This window comes from Anarhichas minor, unplaced genomic scaffold (assembly GCF_050575085.1).
Source record: "Anarhichas minor isolate MPS153535 unplaced genomic scaffold, ASM5057508v1 ptg000010l, whole genome shotgun sequence".
Lineage (NCBI taxonomy): Eukaryota > Metazoa > Chordata > Actinopteri > Perciformes > Anarhichadidae > Anarhichas > Anarhichas minor.
This window is the reverse complement of record NW_027466456.1, coordinates 8,104,722-8,128,251: the sequence shown is the minus strand read 5'-3', so window position 1 is coordinate 8,128,251 and position 23,530 is coordinate 8,104,722. Positions and strand designations below refer to the sequence as shown.

The window sequence follows — 23,530 nt, the reverse complement described above, 5'->3', positions numbered from 1 at the left end:
AGTAGTAGTAGTAATAATCATATTTCTTATTTGATTGTATGAGCCGTAAATGATGTAATATATTTTCTTTTTTCACCTCAGACATTTGAAATGTACGTGGCTCGTGCTGATTGTAGTCCAAACAGTGGAAATAAGGACAGTTTTGTTCTGAAGGAGGGCCAGTTTGTAGAGGTCCTGGACTCTGTTCATCCTGACAGGTGGCTGGTGAGAACCAAACCCACCAAAACCAACCCTGCTAGACAGGGATGGGTGTGTCCAGCCTACTTGGAGAAGAAGAGGAAGGTATGGTGTATAAATCCAAGTTTCTACACTAATACTGTAAACATGTTGTATTCTGAAACATGAATCATATAGTTTGTGAGGTGTGCTGTCAGCAGAGACAATTTCTTCAAGTAATAAGAAGAGAAAAGGCTTTTTGTTAACAACAGTCTTTTGAATAGGAGACCTTCCCGCAACTGAGAGCACCTCAAGAGGATCTTGATGGAATTGGGTCTACAGGAGAAGAGTACAGGAGAGCTCTGAGGTCCGTCATTTTACTGCCAGGTTATATAAACCGAGAGGAACGTAACAGGACACTGTTGTTATTGGATACATGTATTGCTTAATTGCGTTTACGTTTATTATTATTTTTACTTTTTGGTTATTCTTGCACTTATTCCTTCCAGCATGTTAATAACTTGGCTTTTGTGATGATGGAGAACTTGTTTGTTCTAATAACAAACAGTAAAAACACATCACATCTAATCTGCCTCAAATTCCCTTCATCTTTAGCCAACTGATCCAAGGCCTGATTGATGGAGAGGAGGAGTTTGTAAAGGAGATGAAGATGTTCATGTCTCACCAGCTAAATTATTTGGATTCCAGCCGCCACGTCCCCATTAACATCCTCAACCAGAAAGAGATCATTTTCAGGAATGTCAAGGACATTGTATTTCTACATGAGAGGTAACACATTGTACTTCATAATAGAGAGATATTATTGGAGGTTTCATATGGAGATGTGTGTGGACAGCTGTCTACATGATGTTTTCCAATGTCCTTTGAACTGTGTTCCTTTTCTACTATCAAAACTGATGTTGACATTATTGTATCAGGTCCATCCTTCCCGGGCTGAGAGAATGTGCCACAGACGACGACGTGGCCATGCATCTGATCAAGTACGCTGAGGGCTTTGAGAAATACCTTCACTACATGGTGGGACAAGCACAAGCAGAGGACTGCGTCACTGACAAGGCTGTCCAGCAGTACTTCAAAGTAGTCACAAAATCAGTTTGCATTTAAACATCAACATTTAGCATGAAACATTGTGGAAACTCAGGTGCTGAAGAGCAACATTATTACACTGATCTACTGTTCTTTGTCGCTCATTACACCTCAGGAGTTACCGGAATCTGGTAATCCTGACGCACCTGTCATGAATGTCCTCACCTTCCTCCAGCGACCAGTGGAAAGGATTCAAACCTACCAGGCTTTACTGAAGGTCAGCATACAGTTATATTTTTTACAAATACATGTTTGCAACCTTGATCAATAATGTCAGCGTGATAGTGGCAATGCTTGGCATATATTCATGGGCTGAATAGTACATTTTGGCTTGTTTCCATATCTTGCAACTCTCAATCAAACAGGAATATTGTAGAGACATTTTGTTATTTCTATACAAGATTCATATTTAATCTACGCATGTAATCTTGTTCTGCTGTTGCACAAATTGCAGTCAGCATAACGCCTGTGATGTAAATAAAAATGTTATTGGCAGGAGCTGATCAAGAACAAAGCCAAAAGTGGCCAGAGCAGCTGTCTTTTGGAGGATACCTTCTCCATGGTGTCCTGTCTACCCTGGAGGTCTGACAACCTGCACCAGGTGTCCCTCATTGAGAACTACCCAGCTCCTCTAATCGCCCTGGGCGAGCCTGTGCGACAGGTAACTAGATGACTGACATGGGTCCATTATGAACATAAAAACCTAACCCACGGTTTGTTTAAGCAAAAAAATAATAGTGCCACAGAAAAATAAGCAAACAGTTTTTGCCACAACTTGCTGTGAGCCTTCTATGTGCACTCTGATAAAAAGAATGTCCTCACTTGCCTCCCCTTTAGGGAGTCTTCACAGTGTGGGAGGAATCTCCAGACATTAAGACGGCCTCTAGAGGGCATCAAAGGCAAGTCTTTCTCTTCAAGGAATGCATTGTACTGTGTAAACTGAAAAGAGACACCAGTATGAACAGTGACACCTACACCTTCAAGAACAAAATGAAGGTAAGATCTGTTCCCATCTGTTTTTTTTTTTTTTTTACATATTCTACTTTCTGACAGTAGGTAAAGCAATACAGAAAAAATTGTTGTTCAATACACAGATGTGATGACAATTCCTCTTCCCAATCTCACTTTTCAATCTACCCAGCTGAACGATGTGGAAATAAAGGAGGCTGTGGGTGGAGATGAAAAGTCTTGGGGGTTGTGGCATGAGCACAGGGGTTCAGTGCGGAGGTACACACTGCAGGGCCGCTCCACCCTGGTGAAACTCTCCTGGCTCAAAGACCTGAAGGAGCTACAGCAACGTTCCAGCCTGCCCACTAACAGTAAGTTTGTGAATCATACGACTATCAACTAATTTTGTATCTGTTAATATGCTATTTTCTTAAAATTACAATAGCAGCTGACGCATTACATTGATCTCTGATATTCGGATATAAAGGTTTAGTCTCTGTCTCGTCCTGTGTTTGGGAATTTATATGGCGTAATATTTTCAATGCTTGGTGAGTGATTTCTGTATTTGCTTTTTTGTCCATCAACAGACCCACCAGTGTTTGAGTCACTGTTGTCTGACTGCACAACAAAGATAGGACAAACGATCAAACTGACCTGTAAGGTCACAGGATCGCCAAAACCATTGGTCAGCTGGCTCAAAGGTCAGAAATAGCTTGTTAAGATATGTAGATACTGTATATATTGTACTAAGATGTTTTTACAACGATGGTTGCACACTATAAATTGGATGTCCGTCTCTTAGACGGCCTTCCTTTAGAGGACGACCCCCGTCACATCATCACAGCAGACCGGTCAGGTATCTGCAGTCTAATCCTGGATAGCATGACTGCAGAGGACTCTGGACAGTATGCTTGCTATGCTACCAGCTCCATGGGCAGTGCTGGTACTCTGGCTAAAGTTGTGGTGCGCGGTGAGTCTGCGGCTGCAACTAAACCACATACTGCCACTACTACTATTATTACTTGTGCTACTACTACTACTGCCACAGTTACAACTACTACTATTGCCAATACTAGTTTTACTACTTCTGCAACTACTATTTTGCACTCTGAGGCTCATGTTACCACAGTGGTTGCTTGACAAAAAAACTAAAACAAAAATACCCTACAAGTTTGTAGTCTTGGAAATTTGTGACTTTAATCTCAGGTTTTTCTTAAAAATTAACGATTTTATAATCCCAGAGAATATCCCAGTTTTTTTCTCTTAAATTTGTTTTAAATGTATTGCCGTTTCAATACTACTAAATTACTATACTGCTAATTACATTTACTATAACTGCCACTATTGGTCTATTCCTCATCATATTTCTTCTTCTCTCCAGCTCCACCCAGATTTGTGAGTCGGCTGGAGAGTGCTTGTCTGCTGGAAGGAGAGGATATACAGTTTACCTGCTCCACACTTACTACTCCTTTACCACGAATCAGGTATGGCAACGCAGAGCAAAAGTAGCCACAGTAGTTACTACATACTATTTTGGTCATTGTGTGTTTCAAACACATCCACCTTTGGGTTGTGAAGGTGGTTGAAAGATGGAAGAGAGTTGACTGACCAGCAAAACTACTTCATCCTGAATGATGCTCGGAGTGGAATCTTGTGTTTGACGGTCATCAGTGCAACAGAGGCAGATATTGGACAGTATGAGTGTGAGGTATGAAACTCCTATCCATAAAATCAGATCAGAGATCTCCCTGTAAGATACATAACGTCAAATGTTTTGTGTCGTTTAGCTTTCGAATGAGTTTGGCTGCATCAAGTGCAAAGCAGGGCTGTGCCCCGCTTATGTACCAACGATCGACATCGAGGACGACCAACCACAGGACTTGCCTCCTAAAGGTAGGACAGCCAGAGCCACTGAAGGTAAATATTCTCCACACAGGATGGAAACCCAAGACGGGGTTTTCACGTGTATGCTCCTCACTCTCACTAGTTTAGCTGTGTTTGAGAAGGGATGAAGCACATGCCATTGTCCAGTTTCACTCCAGTTCACCTCACATCTGATCCTGTCACCCTTTTTACTCCACATCATATGACATCTCTTCACTTTCCAACAAACTGCAACAATGTGCATCGATTTCCACTTTCAACCACTACCACTATCCATTCTACCCAGTTGATGCCAATTTCCTTTTTTCCATTTCACACACTCACACCATATGAAACTCCAACTACCATATCAGTGGTCACTTGATCCCCAGGGATTATGGCATAGACTTAATGTTTATCATGTGAAATGCATGAGCTAAAAGCACCCCTCTAAATGCTTTTTTCTTGCCATTTCTAGTATTGCTATTCAAAAGATTATCGACGTTACTTAACTTAAAAGGCAGCATGTGATGACTAATGCACACTTCATACTGTAAGTGCAAGTTGTCTGTCTCTGTTGAATGCAAAAAGCAGTGGCTACCCTTCTGCCAATCTACTACATTAAATGTAGCTACATAAAACCCATATGTAACCATCTCTGACCGGATACCTGTACATTACAATGTTAATCTCTCCTCTTTGGTCTAATGTGTTTCATGGCTCACTCCATCTGTTCCTCTGTGGTGTCTGCCAAGCACTTTCACTTCTGTGTGTCTTTCACTTTGCGAGTTGTTACAGTCAGTCATGTGATAGAAACTCCCTCAAACGTAATACCTAATACCTTCTATTGCCATTACCCAGCGGGATCTAGTGGCTACCATTCAACATAGACACCATACTGTACTTCTCAGCATCCTCACCCATGAAAAGACATTAATACATTTATTGTATGGAATGTTTTTGTGTTTTTCATCATGTTTCCACTTTCCACAGGGGGGCATGGGTTGAAACAGACTAGACTGACATTAGGATACATAAGTGAGACGAACCTCGAGGTGCCAGAAACTAACCGCAGTAATTGGAATACAGAGAGAGCAAGTAGCACTATTACTGTCCAATATAATATGTAGTGATTTTCCAACTGTAATATATATCAAGGTACCACTGTTACTATCACATAAGGGCAAAAATAAAATGTGTAGACTACAGCAGAATATTATTAGATGTTGATGAAAAGAACTGTAAGTTTGGCGATATTCTTTATACAGAATATAAAGTTATCTCACTTACATATATACTGTATATATGCATTATTCTTTCTGTATTTTTTGACACCAGTTCACCATGTTTGCCCTTCCATTGTCCATAACCTACATGATTTTCCATCTTCCCTCTACTATTCCTAAAGCAGGAACTTCCTCACATGGACCCTTCCATGTAAGTCATCATTGTCATGATAACAACAAATAACCACTCAACATTCCCCTTTCTCCTCTTGCCAATGCATGCCCAGCTAACTCCTACGAACACAAGATGGTCATGTGCTGGGCAGGTGTTCCCTTTACCTCCATGCAGGAGTGGGCATACGCTCATGTCCTGTTGATGTGTTGGGTTAGTGGGTTTAAACCCTCACATACTGAGGTAAGAAATGCATTATTACTATTCCCGGTATGTAAGGTAATGTATTTTCTTCACATTTCCAATGATTTAGTAAAGTACAGCCAGTGTGACATAATTATTACAAAAAAATATATTTAAAAAATACATAATCATGTTGTGTCTGCACCTTAAATGGTTAAATGGTTTTCATAGATGCAGACTCAGAGGGTTGGTCAACTGCCTTTGTGAAGAAATGGCTACAGACGGATTTCAGCCCCACCTCTATTGCTAAGATGCTTTTCCCTCCTGGACACCCTGAACAGTACGTTTAGTGCCACTCACATTACTTCATTAACAGTCCTTTGAACTGGCATCAGCCTCGACCTGGTAAACTTTGTCTGTGGTTGGTTGATTTAATAGTGTCACTATTGTAAGATTAGAATTAGGTGGTTAAAGAGTAAAAAAGTAAAATCGTAGAATCCAATAAGTAGTTTTGTGAATAGATAGTGAGGTTTTTTTTCCTTGAATGATCAGTCGTACTTTATTCTTACCTTTTCTTTGTCTCCAGAGCTGAATGTAGCACTGAAGAGGCTGTTCCTGCCTCAACATCCATGGATCAGGTGGTACAGCAGCCTCTGTGTTACCTAGAGGAAGAAGAGGAGATCTTCATCTCTGAGCAAATGCAGGAAATTACAGATGGTATCGTTGTCTCTTTAACATAAGTATGACTTCTATCAAACTCTGTGTGAATACTAACTGATCTTTTCTCCTGTTCAGCTCCTCCCTCCATCCAGGTAGCCACTGAGGACCTGTGTGTAGAGCCTGGCCAACCGGCCACCTTTACTGCCATCATTACAGGAAGACCTACTCCTAATATACAGTGGTACAAGGTAGGAGCACTGTAGATCAGTGGATGTACCTGAAGGGTTGGTTGCAGGGAAATTTTGGAGTGGCTGGGTTCTTACATGAAAAAAAATATCGTATTCCTACTATGCAAACTTTTTATTTTTATGTGCCTATATGTATGGGTACCATACAGATAATAATTATATATTGCACCCTTTTTCTTTCATTTCAAGTCTATATTTTCTTCTTGTTAAATACTAAATAGTTTACAGTCACACTGACAATGAAAAATAGCATATTTTTGGGGTTAGACTTCCACCCTTGTAGGTCACAGATGTCATAGGGGGAGGACATTATGTTGTTTGTTTTGTCACAAGACAAAGTTTGACCAGATTTGGTAGACCTTCCCTATTAAAACTTAACTCTTTCCTCTCTGATTGGAGGATGGAGAGGAGCTTGCAGCCAATGAGAATGTAGAGGTATCACAGCATGGAGCCCGCTGCTCAGTGACCATAGTGTGCCCCGAGGGTGAGGACAGTGGCATATACACCTGCTTCGCCTACAATGACTCTGGCCATGCCTCATGCCAGGCTGAGCTGACAGTGGAGGAAGGTGAGACAACAGAAATGCATCATTATTTTACTTCTAAAGACATATGTTGATTCATCAGATCTAACTGCAATGGCCTAAAGCATATCACAAAATGATATTGCTGTAAGGAAGTTAAGGAATCTATTGTGATCGATGTTGGTCCAAGTGGTGAACCTGTTTTATTCAAAGGTTTTGTTTTCTCTGCAGGTCCACTGGAGTGTCAGGAGAGAGAGGTGGAGCTGGGGAAGAGAAGGAAGTTATTCTCCGTCTATGATGTCCACGAGGAAATTGGAAGGTGAGCCTTTAGTTTAAACTGATGCAAGTCCAATCTGCTCACGAGCCCTGTGAAGATTTGATACGATCAACATCATCTCCTCGCGTTTTAGGGGAACCTTCGGGGTAGTGAAGCGTGTGGTCCACAGACGAACAGGTGAGGTGTTTGCTGCCAAGTTCCTGCCTCTGCGGAGCAGCACTCGGACCAGGTCCTTCCAGGAGAGGGACTTGCTATCCCGTCTGGCTCACCCCAGAGTGGCCTGTCTGCTGGACTTCTTTTGTACCAGACGCACTCTGGTGCTGATCACAGAAATGTATCCTTTCTGTTCAATGCCACAATATAATCACTTGTTTCCCCCTCACAGTGGGTTCAGTTTGTCGAGTTTGATTTGTATTCAATTAAGAGTTCTTTAACACCATTTCTAGCTGCTGTTCTCATGGACTACTTGAACATTTATTACTGAAAGGATCAGTTACAGAGAAAGAGGTGAATCTTCCTGACGAAATTATTTTTATCTTGCAAATGTTATGAATGGCTCTTGGCTAATATGTTACACTTTATTTCAGATCCAGTCATACATCCAGCAAATCCTTGAAGGAGTTGGTCACATTCACAACATGAACATGTTGCACCTGGACATTAAAGTGAGATTTCGCGGTCTAACATTGCATTATTGACTGTCATTATTTGTATGTGGTTCTTAACTTTTACATTTTTATTTATACTCCCTTCAGCCGGAAAATATCCTCATGGTGTATCCGCCCAGAGATGAGATCAAGATCTGTGACTTTGGCTTCTGCCAAGAAATAGACACATCCAGACACCAATACAGCACGTTTGGTACACCAGAGTTTGTTGCGCCGGAGATTGTTCACCAAGAACCAGTCACTGTGGCCACTGATATTTGGTAAATAAAATAACTATTAATCTGGCTAATTGAGACTTGCATCAGATAGTATTTGTGTGAAACAAGGAGATTTAAATAAAACCGTGTACAATTTAAAACAGTAAAATAAGACAACATTACATTAATACCTCTTTCTCTCTCTGCTAGGTCTGTAGGTGTTGTAGCCTATATATGGTATGCATCACTGCACTTTTGATAATATTCTAAAAATCATCACAAAATATAATATTCAATTATCAAAAACCTGTGCATATGACCCGAGTTTCTTTTGACTATTTACATCACGCTTTTTCTTTTTCTTGATAGTTTGGTGTGCCGATGCCCTTTCGTGGGTGAGACGGACCGTGCAACACTGCTAAGGGTGGGGGAGGGGACCCAAAACTGGGATGCCCCCGACGTTACGAACAGGAGCCCTGAAGCCCAGAACTTTCTCCACATGCTCCTACAGCCAGATCCAGAGTAGGGAACCAGTTTTTGTATTGCTTGCACTGCCACATCCAGTCTCTCGAAGTCATCAAACATATTTTCTAAACTTAATGAAAAAAAGTCCCATTTCATGTGACAAATGAGCATACAGTGATAAGCATCAGCGATGCCATTTATGATTTAACAAATCAAATCCATTCCTGTAAAAGCTACATTTAGCTCATTTTGAACCCTCACTGATCAAAAGTAAGATCTTGTGAGGCTCAACCACAAATCTGCAAAACAAAAAATAAATTGGAAAGTGACCGAATGCTGCATTAAGTAGACTCATCATTCTTTGTGACTATAGTATCGCCCCTTTCACATTACTAACAGGCGTTTGATCCAATGCCAATATAAGAATATCACTCTTAGAATAAGATAACATTTGCAACCACCTCTATTGGTAAGTTCTCACACAGCTGCAGGTTGCCAGCACACCCTGACAACACTGATAGGTGTGGTTTCATGGTGCAACATAACACAATTCTGACTCTTTCCGATTTTCCTCTACCCAGGAAGCGACCATCTGCGTTTGAGTGCTTGAGCCACGAATGGCTCCAGGTGAGAGGAAATAAAGCACAATCTGTGTTTTAATCAAGCTTCACTGGATACAAAAAACATACTACTCTAACTTAGGAACACAACTAAAACACACAAATCTTGTGTCCACAGGACGAATATGCAGGTGAAGACACGGATGAAATCAACACAAAGACTTTGAAAAGCTTCATCTCAAAAAGGAAATGGCAGGTGAGTTACCAGTCTTCTTCGAAACCACAACTTCTGGGCATAGCAGGAAGTACCAACTGGTTTCTTGTAATGTTGATAATCTTGAGGGTGAACATGATTATATATTGTCCTGAAAAGGAAAGCTGTTGTCTAAGTCTGTCTTCACCAATATCTCTTCCATCTATTTCGCCAGCGTTCTTTGACTTGCATTGGGTCAGTTCTCACACTGAGGCTCATCCCTGAGCTGCTGGACGCTCCTCTCAGAGAGACTGCGGTGACAGTGCCCCGCGAGCCCCAGGAACACAGCAGCACCTCTCCGAGCAGTGGCTCCTCTTCTGAGTATGATGAAGCTGACTCTTTGGACTTTTTCCAGTACTGCAGCCCGACTGAGGAGGAGGAAGACACTGAGGAGGAGTATGATCCTTCAACGGAGAGAGCGCAAATCCCTGAGCATTTTGCCAAACTCCACCTTGAAGCAGAAGAGGAAATTACATTAGAGGAGGAAGAGGATGGGGAGCTGGTAGGAAGGAGGAGCGTACTAGAGCGAAGTATGAGTAGGCAGTCAGTTGCGTCGTCAGATGTATCCGGTCAACAGACACCTCAGGGGGAGCGTAGGATCAGCAGAGACAGTAGTCAATCTCTCTACCTATCTGATGGGGATGAGGGTTCAGGGAGTGACGGAGGTCGTATCCCTCGTGGCAGCGTCATCCGAAGCACTTTCTACAGCACCTCTCATCAGCTTTCACCCATGTCCGCCAGACACATGACATTACGGGACAAGTTCCAGGCCAAAAAGCAGGAGAGAGGCCGCAAGCCACTCCGGAGAAGCTTTTCAGGACGTCTCAACGAGCCTCTTATTGAATATGTGGAGGATGAGACGGAGACCAATCGTGGCCAGAGACGGGGATCTGTCCAGCCTAAAATGCAGAAGTCCTGTTCCTTTGACAGTGGTGTTGGCCTCGCCCACACCAACGTACCCCCTCAAAGGAGGAGCAGGTCTCTTGATGAGTGTTCTCGGCGATCTCCCAGCTCACCCAAGCGCACAATGTCAGGTGAGGAAGAAGGCTCTCAAAGTCTGAAGGAAGATTTGACAGATGATGAAGTGGCAGGAAGAAACTTGTTAGCCATCCCGAGCCCACGGCGACCCACAAGAAGAAGAGGCTCCGTCGCTCCAACACAAGGGGCCGCCATGCGTATTGGATCATCTGTTCCCTCAAACCTCCTTGCTGGAGACAGAGTTAGCCTCAGGCCAGATCAGGAGCAGGCAGCGAGCGACACCTTCGCTGGTTCACAGGGGTCTCTGGCTGAGTCGTCTATTTTGGAGCATGGTGGCTCTGAGTCTTCAAGTAGACTCGGCTCTTATGAGGAGCTGAGTCACGGTCATCTCAGAGGGAGATCCAGATCAGGAGAGAGTGAAGGGTATGATGATCAAGGGGAGCCTCTGATTTCAGCATCCCCGTGCTCATTCCAAGAAGTTAAACCTAGGAGTTTGTTACCTCAGGCACCGCCGCGTAACCGCTCCAACCCCAATTTCTCGAGCAGAGGTCAGCCGGGGACATCACTTACAGCGAGCCCTAGTCCCAGCCTCTCTTCTCTGCAGGCTCCAGAGAGGCCTCCCAGGGCCAGGGACAAGAAGGAGGGATGTGGCCTCCAAAGGCATGCATCCGCTCCAGCCCTCGAAGCCCGGCCACCTACAGGAAAGTCACCCAAGCTGGGACTGCTGAAGATCTTCCGCAGGCAGTCCTGGACTGGCCATTCATACTCCCAGCTGGACAGCACAGAGCTAGGACCCACGCTAGGAGATATCATGCAGCCAGATACTCCCACCATGTCTCTGAGGAAGAAAATGAGAGCTTCAGCCTCCAGCTTGACCAAGCTGTTTTCCAGGTCTTCCAGTAAGGAGGATGTGAGTAAAGGAGGTGAGCTATTGCAAATTATGCACATTTTTCAATAAACAGAAAATGATGTTAAGCAGCATCCATATTAAGAAAAAAAAGCAAAAAATACATCATATAGACATTAGGATATGGGCATTATTTCTATCTTTTTTGGTAGTCTCAGTTATGTTATAATATACATCTAAACTGTCTTTTTATCAAAATGTAACGTTTTGTTTTTCCTTTTGGTGTTTTGTCTTTTACAACAGGGCCAATAGTAAAGGGATCAGCTCCCGTCCCACCTGAAAGACAGCATAGAACTGGTCTTGAGAGTCCAAAAAAGAGGACCTCCAAACTATTGCCTTCATTTAAAATACCTGCTTTCAAAAAGACAAAAGGTAATGAATACGCTACATTCTGTGTATTATGTATTTCCACTCCGAAATGGCCTGAAAACCTGGTATTGTCATTTTGCTATAAGTCTGGCTGTGTATGTTTGATCTACTCCATAATTTCCAGATCTGCTGGTCCGTCCCAACAAGGCTGAAGTGCTCCAGTTAGATGGAGGTGGAGTCCTGCTAGTTTGGAAACCAGTCCAGTCCAGTGACCCTGTCACCTACTGTGTGCAGTACTGTACAGACGGTGGGTTCTCAGAGATGATGCAGCAGCACAGGAATTCAATGTTGTTGTTTTTGAACACTAGTCTTCTAAGACTAGACTAGTGTGTGCTTGCAACACAGTGTTGGATGTTATTTTTAGCCTGACAGTTATAGATAAAACATCTTTGTTTTTTTTTGTTTATTGTTTTCACTTACCAGCGATATCATTTTGTTACAGCAGCAACTGACGACATAACTAAAGAATCGTGAACATAATGGGCTACGATTAAAAAACAGCTAAAGTAACGTCAGCTAAAGTTACGTCGTTAACTTACCATACATTGCTGGTGTAGTTTGTACACTTTGGACAGAGATACTACCTTGGACTGGGCGGCAGCAACGCCAGGTAACGTTATCCCAGGTAGCGACAGGACTACGTGAGTTCGGTAAAGTTGGAGAGATTTTACAGACTCCAACTTCCTGGATCAATAACTCATAAGCGAAACGTCTTAAAACACAAACGACTAACCGGTAATAAGGCAGACAAACTCTTCAATTTTTCTCTCTCATTTATTATTATTGATTGGCGCGGTGATATTCGGCGGAGCAGCCAATCACAATCAAAGACCGGAACTGTTTTATAAACATGGACCTAATAAAACAATGACAGCCGATGTATAATTAGATAGTTAGATGATATTTCTATCTCATTGATGCCATTACTTTCCACTAACTCTTAAGTAAATTTTGTATACTTCTTTTCTTCTTTCAAATTGACCTCAACAATCATTGTATATCCTACAGTGCAATATTACAAATGTCACTGTTGCATTAATCTAGTGAGAGCACATTACTATTTGCAGTAGGTGTGGATTTCAGAGTAAATCTCTCGTGTCATGCACCTTCTCAGGTGCGGGGTGGACGGTCCTGTCGGAGGAGGTGACGGAAAGCTGCTATGTGGTGAAGGACTTACCCAGAGGAGCCTCTTATGTGTTCAGGATGGGTTGCATCACCAAGACAGGAGCAGGACCCTTCAGCGATGCTTCAGCACCCGTTGTTATGGCTACTCATCCTGAAGGCAAGAAAAATGCTCTGATTCATGTTTGCAGTCACTGGTTTGGTATTTTCAATATTTATAGCAATCATATACACATCAACTGTGAAATGTGCAAACAGCTACGACACGAAAGGTTGCAATGTTTTCACCTGTATTTATTCTGCTGTACAGAAATTCACATTCCTCTAATCCGGACTGAGTCACTGGGGTCAAAGGTGACTGGGTCAGAACGACACAAGAACTACAATTTCCTCTCTGAGATCAACAGGTAGGGATTTTAAGTAACTTATCTTTGATTAAAAAAAAATTAAAAAAATGTACTTACTGTATTTAGTTTGTTTGCTCATGATCTGATTTTCTTCATTTGGGTATTATTTTGAAATGTAGGTGTGACTTTTAAGTTTCCCGAGTCTGTCACAGATTATGTTGGGGAAGAGAAGGAAACTTTGTGCTGATATTCATTATTTTTCATCTTGTTCCCCTTTATATGTCAAAGAAAATCAATTTCCCAACCGACTTCAATTCAATTAAATTTATTTTTGTATAGTCCAAAATCACAAATTACAGATTTGCCTCAGAGGGCTTTACAATCTGTACACATACGACATCCTCTGTCCCGGGACCCTCACATCGGAACAGGAAATGTGAGACTGTAGTTCTTAGCATTAGCATTAGTGTTTTAAGTAAGAAAAACACTTCAGTAGCATATAGTCCATCATCAATTCTTAACACCAGACCAGGATAGTAAAAGGATGGTCTGATCTTGTTCCTCCCACTTTCTCTTATAGGCACTACTATGCCATACTGATGTTATATTCCTCTTTTGTTTTGTTCTCTCCTACAGGGGTCGTTTCAGCGTGGTCAGCCTGTGCAGGGATGCTGAGACCAGCCAAGTGTTTGTTGCCAAGATCACCCCTTACCAGGCAGAGCAGAGACAGTTGGTGCTGAGGGAGTACCAGCTGCTGAAGAGGCTTCATCACACTCACCTGGTGCAGCTGCACACTGCCTATTTCACCTCCTTGTACGTGGTGTTAGTGGAGGAGCTCTGTCCCGGCAAGGAGCTGCTCTACAGTCTGGCATCGAGGTAAAGCAAAGGCTTGAGAAACATACGCCTGCAACCAAATCGTCTGAGTATGGCTTTATAAGCTGAGTAACATTATCAAGTAGTCCATACAGCGGAAAGCCTACATATTACTTCTTTAAAACCTTTTAAAACTCTTTATTTTGTCCTAAAAGGTCTGTAGGAGAGATGTTTCAGGCAGAACTGATCACCATTTGATTCCAAAATAAGACGCTCTAGTTAGTCTAAGAAAACTGGGAAAAGAATAAGCAACAGATTTCCTGAGAAATTTGTTGCTTCCGGCAAAAAGTTTATTTTTGTTCAACCAATTTTCTGTCTGTGTTTTACGCCCTCTCAGAGATCTGTACGCAGAGACTCACGTCGCCGAGCTGCTGGTTCAGGTCCTGAGTGCCGTTGACTACCTGCACAGCCGTCGAGTCGTCCACCTGGACCTGAAGTCTGACAACATGCTGGTGGATGACTGTAACCACCTGAAGATAGTCGACTTGGGCTCGGCTCAGTCATTCACGCCCGGTCAGCCTCTCCACATCGAGCACATCCATGGCCTATCGGAGAGCAAAGGTACTGAAGTATTTCTAGTTTAATATCATAAGGCAAACTAAATTGTGTAAGATTGTGATGCGTGCATTGTTGTGGATTCTCCTACTAAACCTTTGACTGTCATGGCCTCCAACAGACTGCCGCAGCAAAGGTACACTTTCTTTAAGGGAGGATGGATTGATGGATGGAAATAATTCAGCCTAACTTCATCCACCTCAGCTGATCCTATCTACCATAGCCTAACAAATCCAAGTCCATTTTCTTATCTTTTTTTAATCCATCTCTTTCTTGTTTGAGTCATTTTCCTAATTCAGAAAATTCATATTGTGAGTGAATGTGGCATTGCCAGTAACAGCACAACTCTTTATGGACAATATCCTGTGTCTGTCTGTTTTGTCAGTTTATATTGTCCTTCCTAAAGCTCCGGAAATCCTGGAAGGTCAGGGTGTTGGGCCTGAAACTGACGTCTGGGCTATTGGAGTTCTGTCCTTCATCATGTAAGTTTAGACATATACCTGTAGGTGAATTGTTGCATTCAATATTTTGTTGAAAGAAAATATTCCGTATATATTTCTTATGTTATGTAATAAATGTGGCTCTCACAAAGTCTGACATTTGTCTAAAAAGCAGGTATGATAATGGACAAAATGACAATTCTAAAGAATGAATCATCCACATTCTCTTTCTTTAGAAAATATTATTTTTCATTGTGTAAGATTTAATTATGAAGGCTGATTAGTTCAGTCCAACGGTTGTCCTACTACTGCTACTGACTGAATCTTCTGTAGTTCTAAGATGCTGAATTTACTAATATACTATATTGTTTGTATTTTTGTAAAATGTACGTGTGTTTTTCCCTTTCTTCACTAGGTTGAGCGCCGACAGCCCGTTCCATACAGAGCACAGCTGGGAGGAAGACCGAAACATCAAGAAAGGGAAGATCCAGTTTGGACTCTGTTACCCCGGTTTGTCAGAGGGAGCCTTAAACTTCATGAAGAGCAGCCTGAACAACAAATCCTGGTGAGCGTCTATCTGAAAATGCAGTTTACATCAGAGTGTTTATTTGTGTGAAAAGTCGTATGAGTGAATTAGGAATGTGTAAATCCTAATATGATAAAAAATAACTTTGTAGGGGGAGACCCACTGCACCCGAGTGTCTCCAGAACCAATGGCTGCGTGCCCATCGTGCCCCACACAAAGGCCGACACGCCAAAGTGTGTTTCTCCACGGACAAGCTTAAAGATTACCTCAAGCAGAAGGAGGAGAAACGAGACCAGGTCCGCACCAAGCTTCAAGGCCCCTTCTTCCAGTGAGGCACCGCTGTGGAGGCTTCTAGAAACTATGCAGCCTCATAACCAGCACATTTCATGTTGCCAGGCCAGATCTCTAAAATCATTAATGTATCCTCTGATTTTGAAAATGTGATGCGTCTTAATGAGTTTTCAAAGTGTTTCAAAGTGTATTTATCCATTGTATATGTTAGTGTGCTTTGGTTTATATGGAAACAAATCAGGGAGAAGGTTTAGTCTAAGAGTGCATGGGATTTTTGTGACACGAGAAACTGTTGTTTTGCTCTGAAGCATCAGACAGATGCACGTGTTTGGCCTTAAAGTAAAAACAGTTTTCTGTGCTATTCTTCATACAGAAGCAGATGTTTTTTTCTGAGTGATGTATTGTATTTAATTAAAAATGTTCACGTTTTGCCTTAAAATTAAATGTACAAATGGCAAGTTGATTAGATTTGTAGGTTTTACCTAAGTTTCATAATACTTAAATATTGGGTCAGTCACCCACCAGAATGAGTTGATGGATGAAATATGAATTAAATGGCACAAAAGTGGTGAGTCATTGAAGTCATTGTCCTCACGTTCTTTATTCAGTCTCATGTGCACACAAACACACACAAGTACATGCAAATGATTGAAATGTAATATATGCAAGATTTTATATTAGATGCATAGACCTCCTTAACAATGTTTAAATTATATGCAGCAATTATATACTGTTATATTAGTCAAAATAATCATACACTTAACTAGTAGGGAATTTATTTCTACTGTATCAGAATTCAACAACAACTATTTTGCGATGAGGTACTGAGGTGGACTCCACATTTGGCCAGTGTCACACTTTGGCTTATGAAAACCAAATGTAGCACTGAATTTGGCAGTTGTATCTTTTATTTTTATTTTCAACTGGCACTGACCTATGGGTCAGGATGTTCACACCTAGATATCAACCACTGGTTTTACTAAATCTAACATAACCCTCATCCCATCAGTCAACGATACAAACATCTGGAGTTTCTTTTCCATCTGAGCATCAGTGAGCATGAAACTGTACTGAGCAAACATCCAACCATATAACATAGAGGGTAAAAAAACGAAAAATCGTTTCTCAAGATGAAAGTTTATTTTAGATGCGGCCATTTGCAGTCAGCGAGGACGGAGTTATTCAGGCCAGAGTTACACATTTTGGTTCTTCTGTCCACCACATCAGAGACTGGCTACTGTTTCCTTCTTATGATTTTGCCTCCTGAATTTTCTGGATTTCCTGTTTAAAGGGAGATGACGACAGTTTTTGTGCGTTCAACCAATGTTCTTGTCCAGAGTGTCATCAATAATCAATGATCTATGCAACAGATGGCAGAGAATAGCTGCAAAGTATTTGTGAAATAAGTAAGAGAAAGGATAATTTACAGTTTTACTTACATCATTGAGGATATCTTTCAGCTCCTCGTAAGCCTTCTCTAAGTCATCATTGATGATAATAACATCAAACACTCCAGGCTCGTTACCTAGAGAAAAGAATAGGATCAGCTGCAATGGTTGTCTTTATTTCAGCATCATATCCACAAAGAACAGCTGAGGAACTTACTGAGCTCCATATCGATGCGTGCGGCCTCCAGGCGTTTCTGTAAACTCTCCTCTGTCTCCGTCTGTCTGTCTCTCAGACGGGTTTCCTGAGAAAGACAATAAAACAATCACATCATCTTTGAACCAAGAGCTGCTCAACGAAGTAACGCAACAGCTGTCATGTCTGCAGTTCACACATTTCACAAAGTTGTCTTTGTTTTACATTTGAATTTGACTCAGACCAACTTGTACCTCACTATTTAGGAGTGTTTTGAATGGAAATCTTGGTATGAATTTATTATGATGATCAAAGTATACAGCAAAAAAAATTACAGAAATGTCAGAAATGAGCATATATATGATTCATTGATAGCCCACTTTGCACAATCAAGAACAGAGTTTAATGGATACAAAATGACATTGAAATATTGCATTATATTACATTAATGCAGTTATATAAAGTTGGACATTTACCAGGATCTCCATGGAGGGAGGCTGGATGGAGATGTAGATGGGGTTCAGGTCAGTCTCTTTAATCCTCTTCACCCCCTGGAGTTCCACATCTAAGATGCAGATTTTGTTCATGGCCAGCACATCTTCTATGGCAGCTTTACTAGAGAATCAATGCGTTGTTAAATTATAAAAAACGTATAAAACAAGAGGTTCTTTAAACTACCAGGACTGTACATCTGAACATGGATGGGGCGTGGCGATGTTCAACCAGGTATGGAGAGTGTAATAGTGACTAAAGAAAGAGGATCGCTGCATTGATCCAAGCTGCTCACACTCGCACATTGAGCGTGTATTAACTTCAGAATAAGAGGGAGAGATTAAACGTGACACCCTGTCACTGTGCTGAGCCGCAGCGTTGCTCTTTTTGAACTGGGGGGGGGTTGAAGATCCGCCATCTGCCACCAGGCTATTACATATCCTCTTGATCCCTGTGGCAAAGCCTGATTGTAGTCTTTCATGTAATACAACAGTCTTAGTTTCTATTGAATTAAGTTTAAACAATATCACTGACACTGATACTTTTCACTGATATTAACTCAGCGTTCCTTCCATCCTGTGGGTGGAAAAGCTACTGAAGCAGCATTTAGAACAAAAACAAAAAAACAACCACTGAAAACATTCAGATGATGATCTTTTTTACCCTTTAAATGGTTATTGAAAGTGGTATAACTTTGGTCTTCAAAATGCATTCTTTTTTCAGAAAAGTACATAAATAAATAAAATGTTTACCAAAAGCGATCGTGCATCTAAATCATTAGATATTTTCTGAGGTTTCTCTTGATGACATGGTGAAAAATATGGTGGCATTCGTGCAGGGATTCAAAAATGTACCTCGTTCCATACATGTTTCCTGAAAACTCAGTGTTTTCAATGAAGTCTCCATTGTCGATTCCCTCCTGCATGGCCTCTCTCATTGTGAAGTGGTAGTCTGTAAGATGCATCATTAATATTCAATATAACTCTGCCATGAAAACTTGAAAAATGGAAAGAAATGATTAAAGAGAGGTGATGCAAATCAAATAAATGCTGACTACAGTTTTTAGTGAAAGATGCGTCCAGTTTCATCACAGTGATCTCAGGCAAAATGAAAGAACATCCAGGCACAAAGCTAAACGTGTTCACATTTTTTTGTTAGCTGACAGTGTGTCTTCAAGTGTATGATGTTCTCCTCTTAGCCAGCTTTGAGACTCTGTGTACATAGGAAAAGCCTGGAAAGATGAGAAATATGTATTTTGTCAAATACTTTGTAAAAACTGTTACCATATCCATAGGCTTAAATTTTCACAAAATCAAAACCTCTGGGGATCTAAAACTGCATAGTTTTAGAAACAAACACGTTACTACTTCTAACACTGATGTACACTGCGATAGCACACAATCATTAGCATGAGAACATGAAGGAGTAACAATCTGAAGGGAAACGCTGGATATAACAGGAATTGGCTGTGCTGTAAACAAATAGATAATAAGCCTGAAAACATGGCAGACAGTGCTTTTAAACAGCACTCAAGAAAACTGCATAAAATATTCCGATGCAAGATCAAAACCTCAGTTTGACCCGAAGGAAGCAAAATCCACTGTTGTGTTCTAGATCAATAAAAATGATAATCAACGTCTGATATCGTCAGTAGAAATAACAACATAAACAGCATCTTACAGAAGAACAGTTATCTTTTCCAGAGTATTTTAACACAATAATTAAATAGACATGACAGCAGTGGTTGGAAGGCTCAGACGGATCCTCCATTTACCGAAATAACTCTACGTTATGAATCTTTCTCCCATGATGCTAATGGTTGCTTGCAAATCATCAATACTCCACCAGCCACAGTGGGAAATGGGAATCACTACCGAGGCATCGGGGGGGGCTATTTTCAAAAGCTTTTTACTCCAAAGTGTAAACTGTTTGCTCCAAATTCCTTTGATCATCATTTTTTGTCTTTTCTATTTTTGTTTGTCACATGACTAGTTCCTCTACAAGTCCAATGGCAGCGTGCCAGGATGATGAAAGTAACCCCTCTGCCTTAAAAACTGTGATCAGGAATCACACTGAGGTCACCTTTATCTGTGATTTCTGATTCGTTTGGACACGAAAAAGAGGTAGACTCTGCTAAGTCTTTAACGGAGAAGACGGCTGCTACGGGCAGTAAAGTAGCCCCCAGAAGCATTGGGAGCGTGTTCAGCCCTATGGAGAAAGCAAAAAAAGGCACAGAAAGAGGTTGATCTCTTTATATCAAACGAGCCCAGTTCACTTGGGAGTAAGAAGTGTTGTGAGCGTTATTTTAGAATGGGCAGGTAGGGGACGCTGGGAAACATGGTACAGAAACAAAAAGCAAAGAGGTGTAAAATACTCTTTTATCAAAGATTTAAAATTCAAGTCCAGGACTCATGTATGGTGAGTGACAGAGCATGATGGTCCTATTGCCCTGTGAGGGTGAGCAGAACATCAAACACCCACTTGTAACACATGTGCAGATGCTAAAAGGTCTGTTTCGACTGTACCTTTGCCATCTTCCTCTCCCGGTCGAGGATTTCTTGTTGTGTCTGTGAGGAGAGGATTTCATCATTAAAACCCACCCAGAAATAAGGTAATGAATCATCAGTTATGTTGCTTTTGATAGATATTAAAGTGGAATTCCTGCAAAGTCTCAGCATTAAAATATTTACTGATTCAACATCTATTGGCATGTTCAGAATTTAAGCTTCATTCAAGCGGAGAGACCGTCACTCCTGTCCTACTTCATCCTCAGACAGGATGCTGCGACGGACGCCAATTACCAGTTGGCACACAAACGTACGTGACACGCTGAATCCGAAGACGCCCTCGTGATCCTTCATCAGCCTCTTCATCAGAGTACTCTTCCCTGCTCCAGAGGGGCCGCTCAGCACCACAGGCCTCGGTCCGGACATTGTTCTGCGACGGACGGACAGATGGGGGAAAGACAGGAACAGAGGAAGCTGAGATTTATCCCAAGAGCAGATTAAAATCTGTTGAGCCAGCGTAAATCTATAGCGTAAAAAGGTTTGGCAACCATTTCTACAAGAATGGGATACAAGACATTTTAGTGTGAATCATTTTATACAGAAAATGGTTTGGAATGAATGTCTTTTGACCAAAACACCATTTCTATTATAAGTAATTAAGGTCACCAACTATCCTGTCAAGGTTGATGGTACAGTCAGGTTAATCCTTTGATCCAAGCTCTTAACCACACTGTCAGGAAGAAACACCCCAGAAATATTTCAACACGTCCATGTCCTAATTGCTGACTTGTTAGACAGCCGGACGCCCTGATTGTTAAGAGTGCCTGTTAATGAAGTCGCGGCAGGTCAGCCACCAGGATTAATTGGATCTGGGCCAGGCGGCACAAAGGGTCCAGGACAGGTGACCCATTTACCTGCTGTGCTAAAGAGAGGGTGATATTTGAGGGACACCGCTGCTGAATCAATTCATTTATAATCCCCATTAACACAACTACTTAATACTACAGTCAAAGTATGTAACAGTCAAAAAATACCCAACCTCACCCTTCAACATCTTGTTACTACAAACAATTCACTGGCTTCACCTACAGTTTTTGATAAGAACTGTGACAGAGATCAATGAAATCACAAAACAATTCTTTTTTATTGCCCTTTTTCTAAAGCTTGTTGAACTTTTAAGTTGTTAAAGGAGCCTCTGTAAAATGCTGCCCTTAATGCAAGATTTCCTCAGTGGCATTAATTGCACACAAATTCAGAGCATTTCAAATATCTAAGCAGCAAAACAAATACTGTATATTTATTATGAATGTGCAGTATGACAGCACAATACAATTCTAACGCAGCTTTCCTTTGGCTTTAGTTGAGGTTTGCACCTGAACTCAAACTCACATTAATCACATTAGTAATTGAATATGTTTATTATGTAGTTCCTTACCTTTCCTCACAGTCTGTCTCGTAGAAACGTTCAATAGCAGATGAGTCTTCAGCCGTGTGTCTTAATGGACTACAATGAAGGTGTGTGTGTGTGCGTGTGTGTTAGTATGATTTACGGAAGCAGCTCAATGTCAGTCTGAATTACCACCACCTCCCTTCAGCTCAATGGCCAATCAAATGTGTGCATGCTGGCTTGTTTTTATCCACGCCGTCCACACAGGAGCAGGTCACAAGACCGTGTGGGCAAGGTCGAAGGTTTTAATTAACAAATGATCGCGTACACTGCAGCAAAAGCTGAAGTTTGCACTTATTTGTGAATTTGTTTCTGCTGTCAATCCAGAGACTTGTTGCTTAAGCACCAGAGTTTGGCTTTGAAAGGAAAAGACAGGTTAAAGTTAAGGAGGCAAATATGCTTAAATTATTTCAAACCTTTCCTTGTATGATCGCAAAAATCAAACAAAACTACACAAAGTTGGTCTGGAAGAAGCATTTTGTACCTTTATTTATCCAGGATTGTTTCAGCAAGGCCCTGTTCACACTCATAAAGTTTAACATATTCATACCTGGAAGCTGCCCAGTGCAACCACAGTCTATTCAGCGGCTCCACCAGAGCAAGTCGCTGGTTAAATGGTGGGAATGAGAGAAGGATTATGCTCTGCTATTTCACTTTTCCCACTACAATGGATGTACATTGTAACATATTTCAATAATGAAACCATGGAATTTAAAACAGCTGACTGCTGATGACTCTAAATTACATCATCCTGTTATTAACTATAAAGAATTCAGGATTTTTGTGGTGTTTTCCTTCTCTGTGATTGGACCTTGTAGTCTTCTGTCTCACGCAGTAAAAGCTCAGAATAGCAGGGTTTAGTGTCCCTCGACTCCAAATGAGCTGTGATGTGCTCTGCCTGTCTAATCCTGCACCGACCCACTTCTTAAAGGGTGACTACGCCACATGGAGTCATCATAACAAAGCTGTCACCAGGCCTAAACAACGCACGGTGCCTCCTGTCCATTCGCGCCTATGATCCACACACTCAACAGGTGAATATATAAAATACCTTGTGAAACGACAACGTTTTAGACACACGTTTTATTGTAGTAACATTGATAAAATTAGATTTAATGACCCTATACAAAGAAACACATCAATGAGAAAGACAAAATGAGCCTGAATGTAACGAGATTATTGTGAATGTTTCCAACCTACAGGAGCTAAACAAATAATAAATGATCTAATCAAAGACAAACTCTGTGCAGTAAATACAGTTGGGTTGCTAGTCAACATCATATACACACACACATCGATCCAAACATACACAAAACTATGTACATGTGCTTTGCATGTGATTCAATTTTTTTTTTCTTCATAAAACAGAAAAAAGGGTTACAAAATCGATAAATATTGTCCCAAAGTGTTGTTTTTGTTCTATTCGTTTTTCAGTGCCTGAGCTCTCAGTTGGTTTTAGAAGCTTCTTCTGCTCTGTTTGATGTTGCAGCAGGAACACGGATATTGTACAGGGCTGTAAAGGAAGGTCAAAGGTCACACTTGCTGATCTTCAAATTGTCAGGGGTTAGTGGTTGTTAGGAGTACACTGA

At 41.4% G+C, this 23,530-nt stretch overlaps 2 protein-coding genes across 2 annotated transcripts in view; one reads left to right on the top strand and one right to left on the bottom strand.

Annotated features, from left to right (window-relative positions):
- obscna (obscurin, cytoskeletal calmodulin and titin-interacting RhoGEF a) overlaps nt 1-15,955 on the top strand; it is a 43,274-nt gene extending 27,319 nt beyond the window's left edge. Inside the window, exons 45-81 of the mRNA XM_076088614.1 lie at nt 82-282; nt 441-523; nt 772-945; nt 1,095-1,254; nt 1,379-1,480; nt 1,760-1,924; nt 2,101-2,259; nt 2,405-2,582; nt 2,799-2,912; nt 3,014-3,181; nt 3,593-3,695; nt 3,790-3,919; nt 3,999-4,104; nt 5,887-5,995; nt 6,242-6,372; nt 6,451-6,563; nt 6,963-7,131; nt 7,318-7,405; nt 7,497-7,697; nt 7,810-7,870; nt 7,951-8,028; nt 8,119-8,291; nt 8,439-8,465; nt 8,598-8,750; nt 9,275-9,320; nt 9,432-9,509; nt 9,682-11,407; nt 11,635-11,763; nt 11,885-12,007; nt 12,875-13,042; nt 13,193-13,289; nt 13,866-14,105; nt 14,440-14,663; nt 14,779-14,793; nt 15,043-15,139; nt 15,513-15,662; nt 15,775-15,955. Of these exons, the coding sequence (XP_075944729.1) occupies nt 82-282; nt 441-523; nt 772-945; nt 1,095-1,254; nt 1,379-1,480; nt 1,760-1,924; nt 2,101-2,259; nt 2,405-2,582; nt 2,799-2,912; nt 3,014-3,181; nt 3,593-3,695; nt 3,790-3,919; nt 3,999-4,104; nt 5,887-5,995; nt 6,242-6,372; nt 6,451-6,563; nt 6,963-7,131; nt 7,318-7,405; nt 7,497-7,697; nt 7,810-7,870; nt 7,951-8,028; nt 8,119-8,291; nt 8,439-8,465; nt 8,598-8,750; nt 9,275-9,320; nt 9,432-9,509; nt 9,682-11,407; nt 11,635-11,763; nt 11,885-12,007; nt 12,875-13,042; nt 13,193-13,289; nt 13,866-14,105; nt 14,440-14,663; nt 14,779-14,793; nt 15,043-15,139; nt 15,513-15,662; nt 15,775-15,955 (6,420 nt within the window). The remainder of the gene's footprint in view (nt 1-81; nt 283-440; nt 524-771; nt 946-1,094; nt 1,255-1,378; nt 1,481-1,759; nt 1,925-2,100; nt 2,260-2,404; nt 2,583-2,798; nt 2,913-3,013; nt 3,182-3,592; nt 3,696-3,789; nt 3,920-3,998; nt 4,105-5,886; nt 5,996-6,241; nt 6,373-6,450; nt 6,564-6,962; nt 7,132-7,317; nt 7,406-7,496; nt 7,698-7,809; nt 7,871-7,950; nt 8,029-8,118; nt 8,292-8,438; nt 8,466-8,597; nt 8,751-9,274; nt 9,321-9,431; nt 9,510-9,681; nt 11,408-11,634; nt 11,764-11,884; nt 12,008-12,874; nt 13,043-13,192; nt 13,290-13,865; nt 14,106-14,439; nt 14,664-14,778; nt 14,794-15,042; nt 15,140-15,512; nt 15,663-15,774) is intronic.
- A 1,207-nt stretch (nt 15,956-17,162) lies between these two features.
- Nucleotides 17,163-20,920, bottom strand: guk1b (guanylate kinase 1b). Its single transcript, XM_076088613.1, has 8 exons — nt 20,809-20,920; nt 20,513-20,554; nt 20,070-20,195; nt 18,842-18,938; nt 17,972-18,110; nt 17,520-17,604; nt 17,354-17,439; nt 17,163-17,195 (listed from the first exon to the last, which is right to left on the bottom strand). The coding sequence occupies exons 1-8, from the start codon at nt 20,918-20,920 to the stop codon at nt 17,163-17,165; spliced, it is 720 nt and encodes a 239-aa protein (XP_075944728.1).
- Between the last annotated feature and the right edge of the window lie 2,610 nt (nt 20,921-23,530).

Coding starts and splice junctions, on each gene's coding strand:
- guk1b (XM_076088613.1), bottom strand. CDS start 20,920: ATGTCCGGACCGAGGCCTGTGGTGCTGAGCGGCCCCTCTGGAGCAGGG. Junction 18,939..20,069: donor ATCAGAAATCACAGATAAAG/GTGACCTCAGTG, acceptor TGCATCTTACAG/ACTACCACTTCACAATGAGA. Junction 17,605..17,971: donor CTCCCTCCATGGAGATCCTG/GTAAATGTCCAA, acceptor TGTCTTTCTCAG/GAAACCCGTCTGAGAGACAG.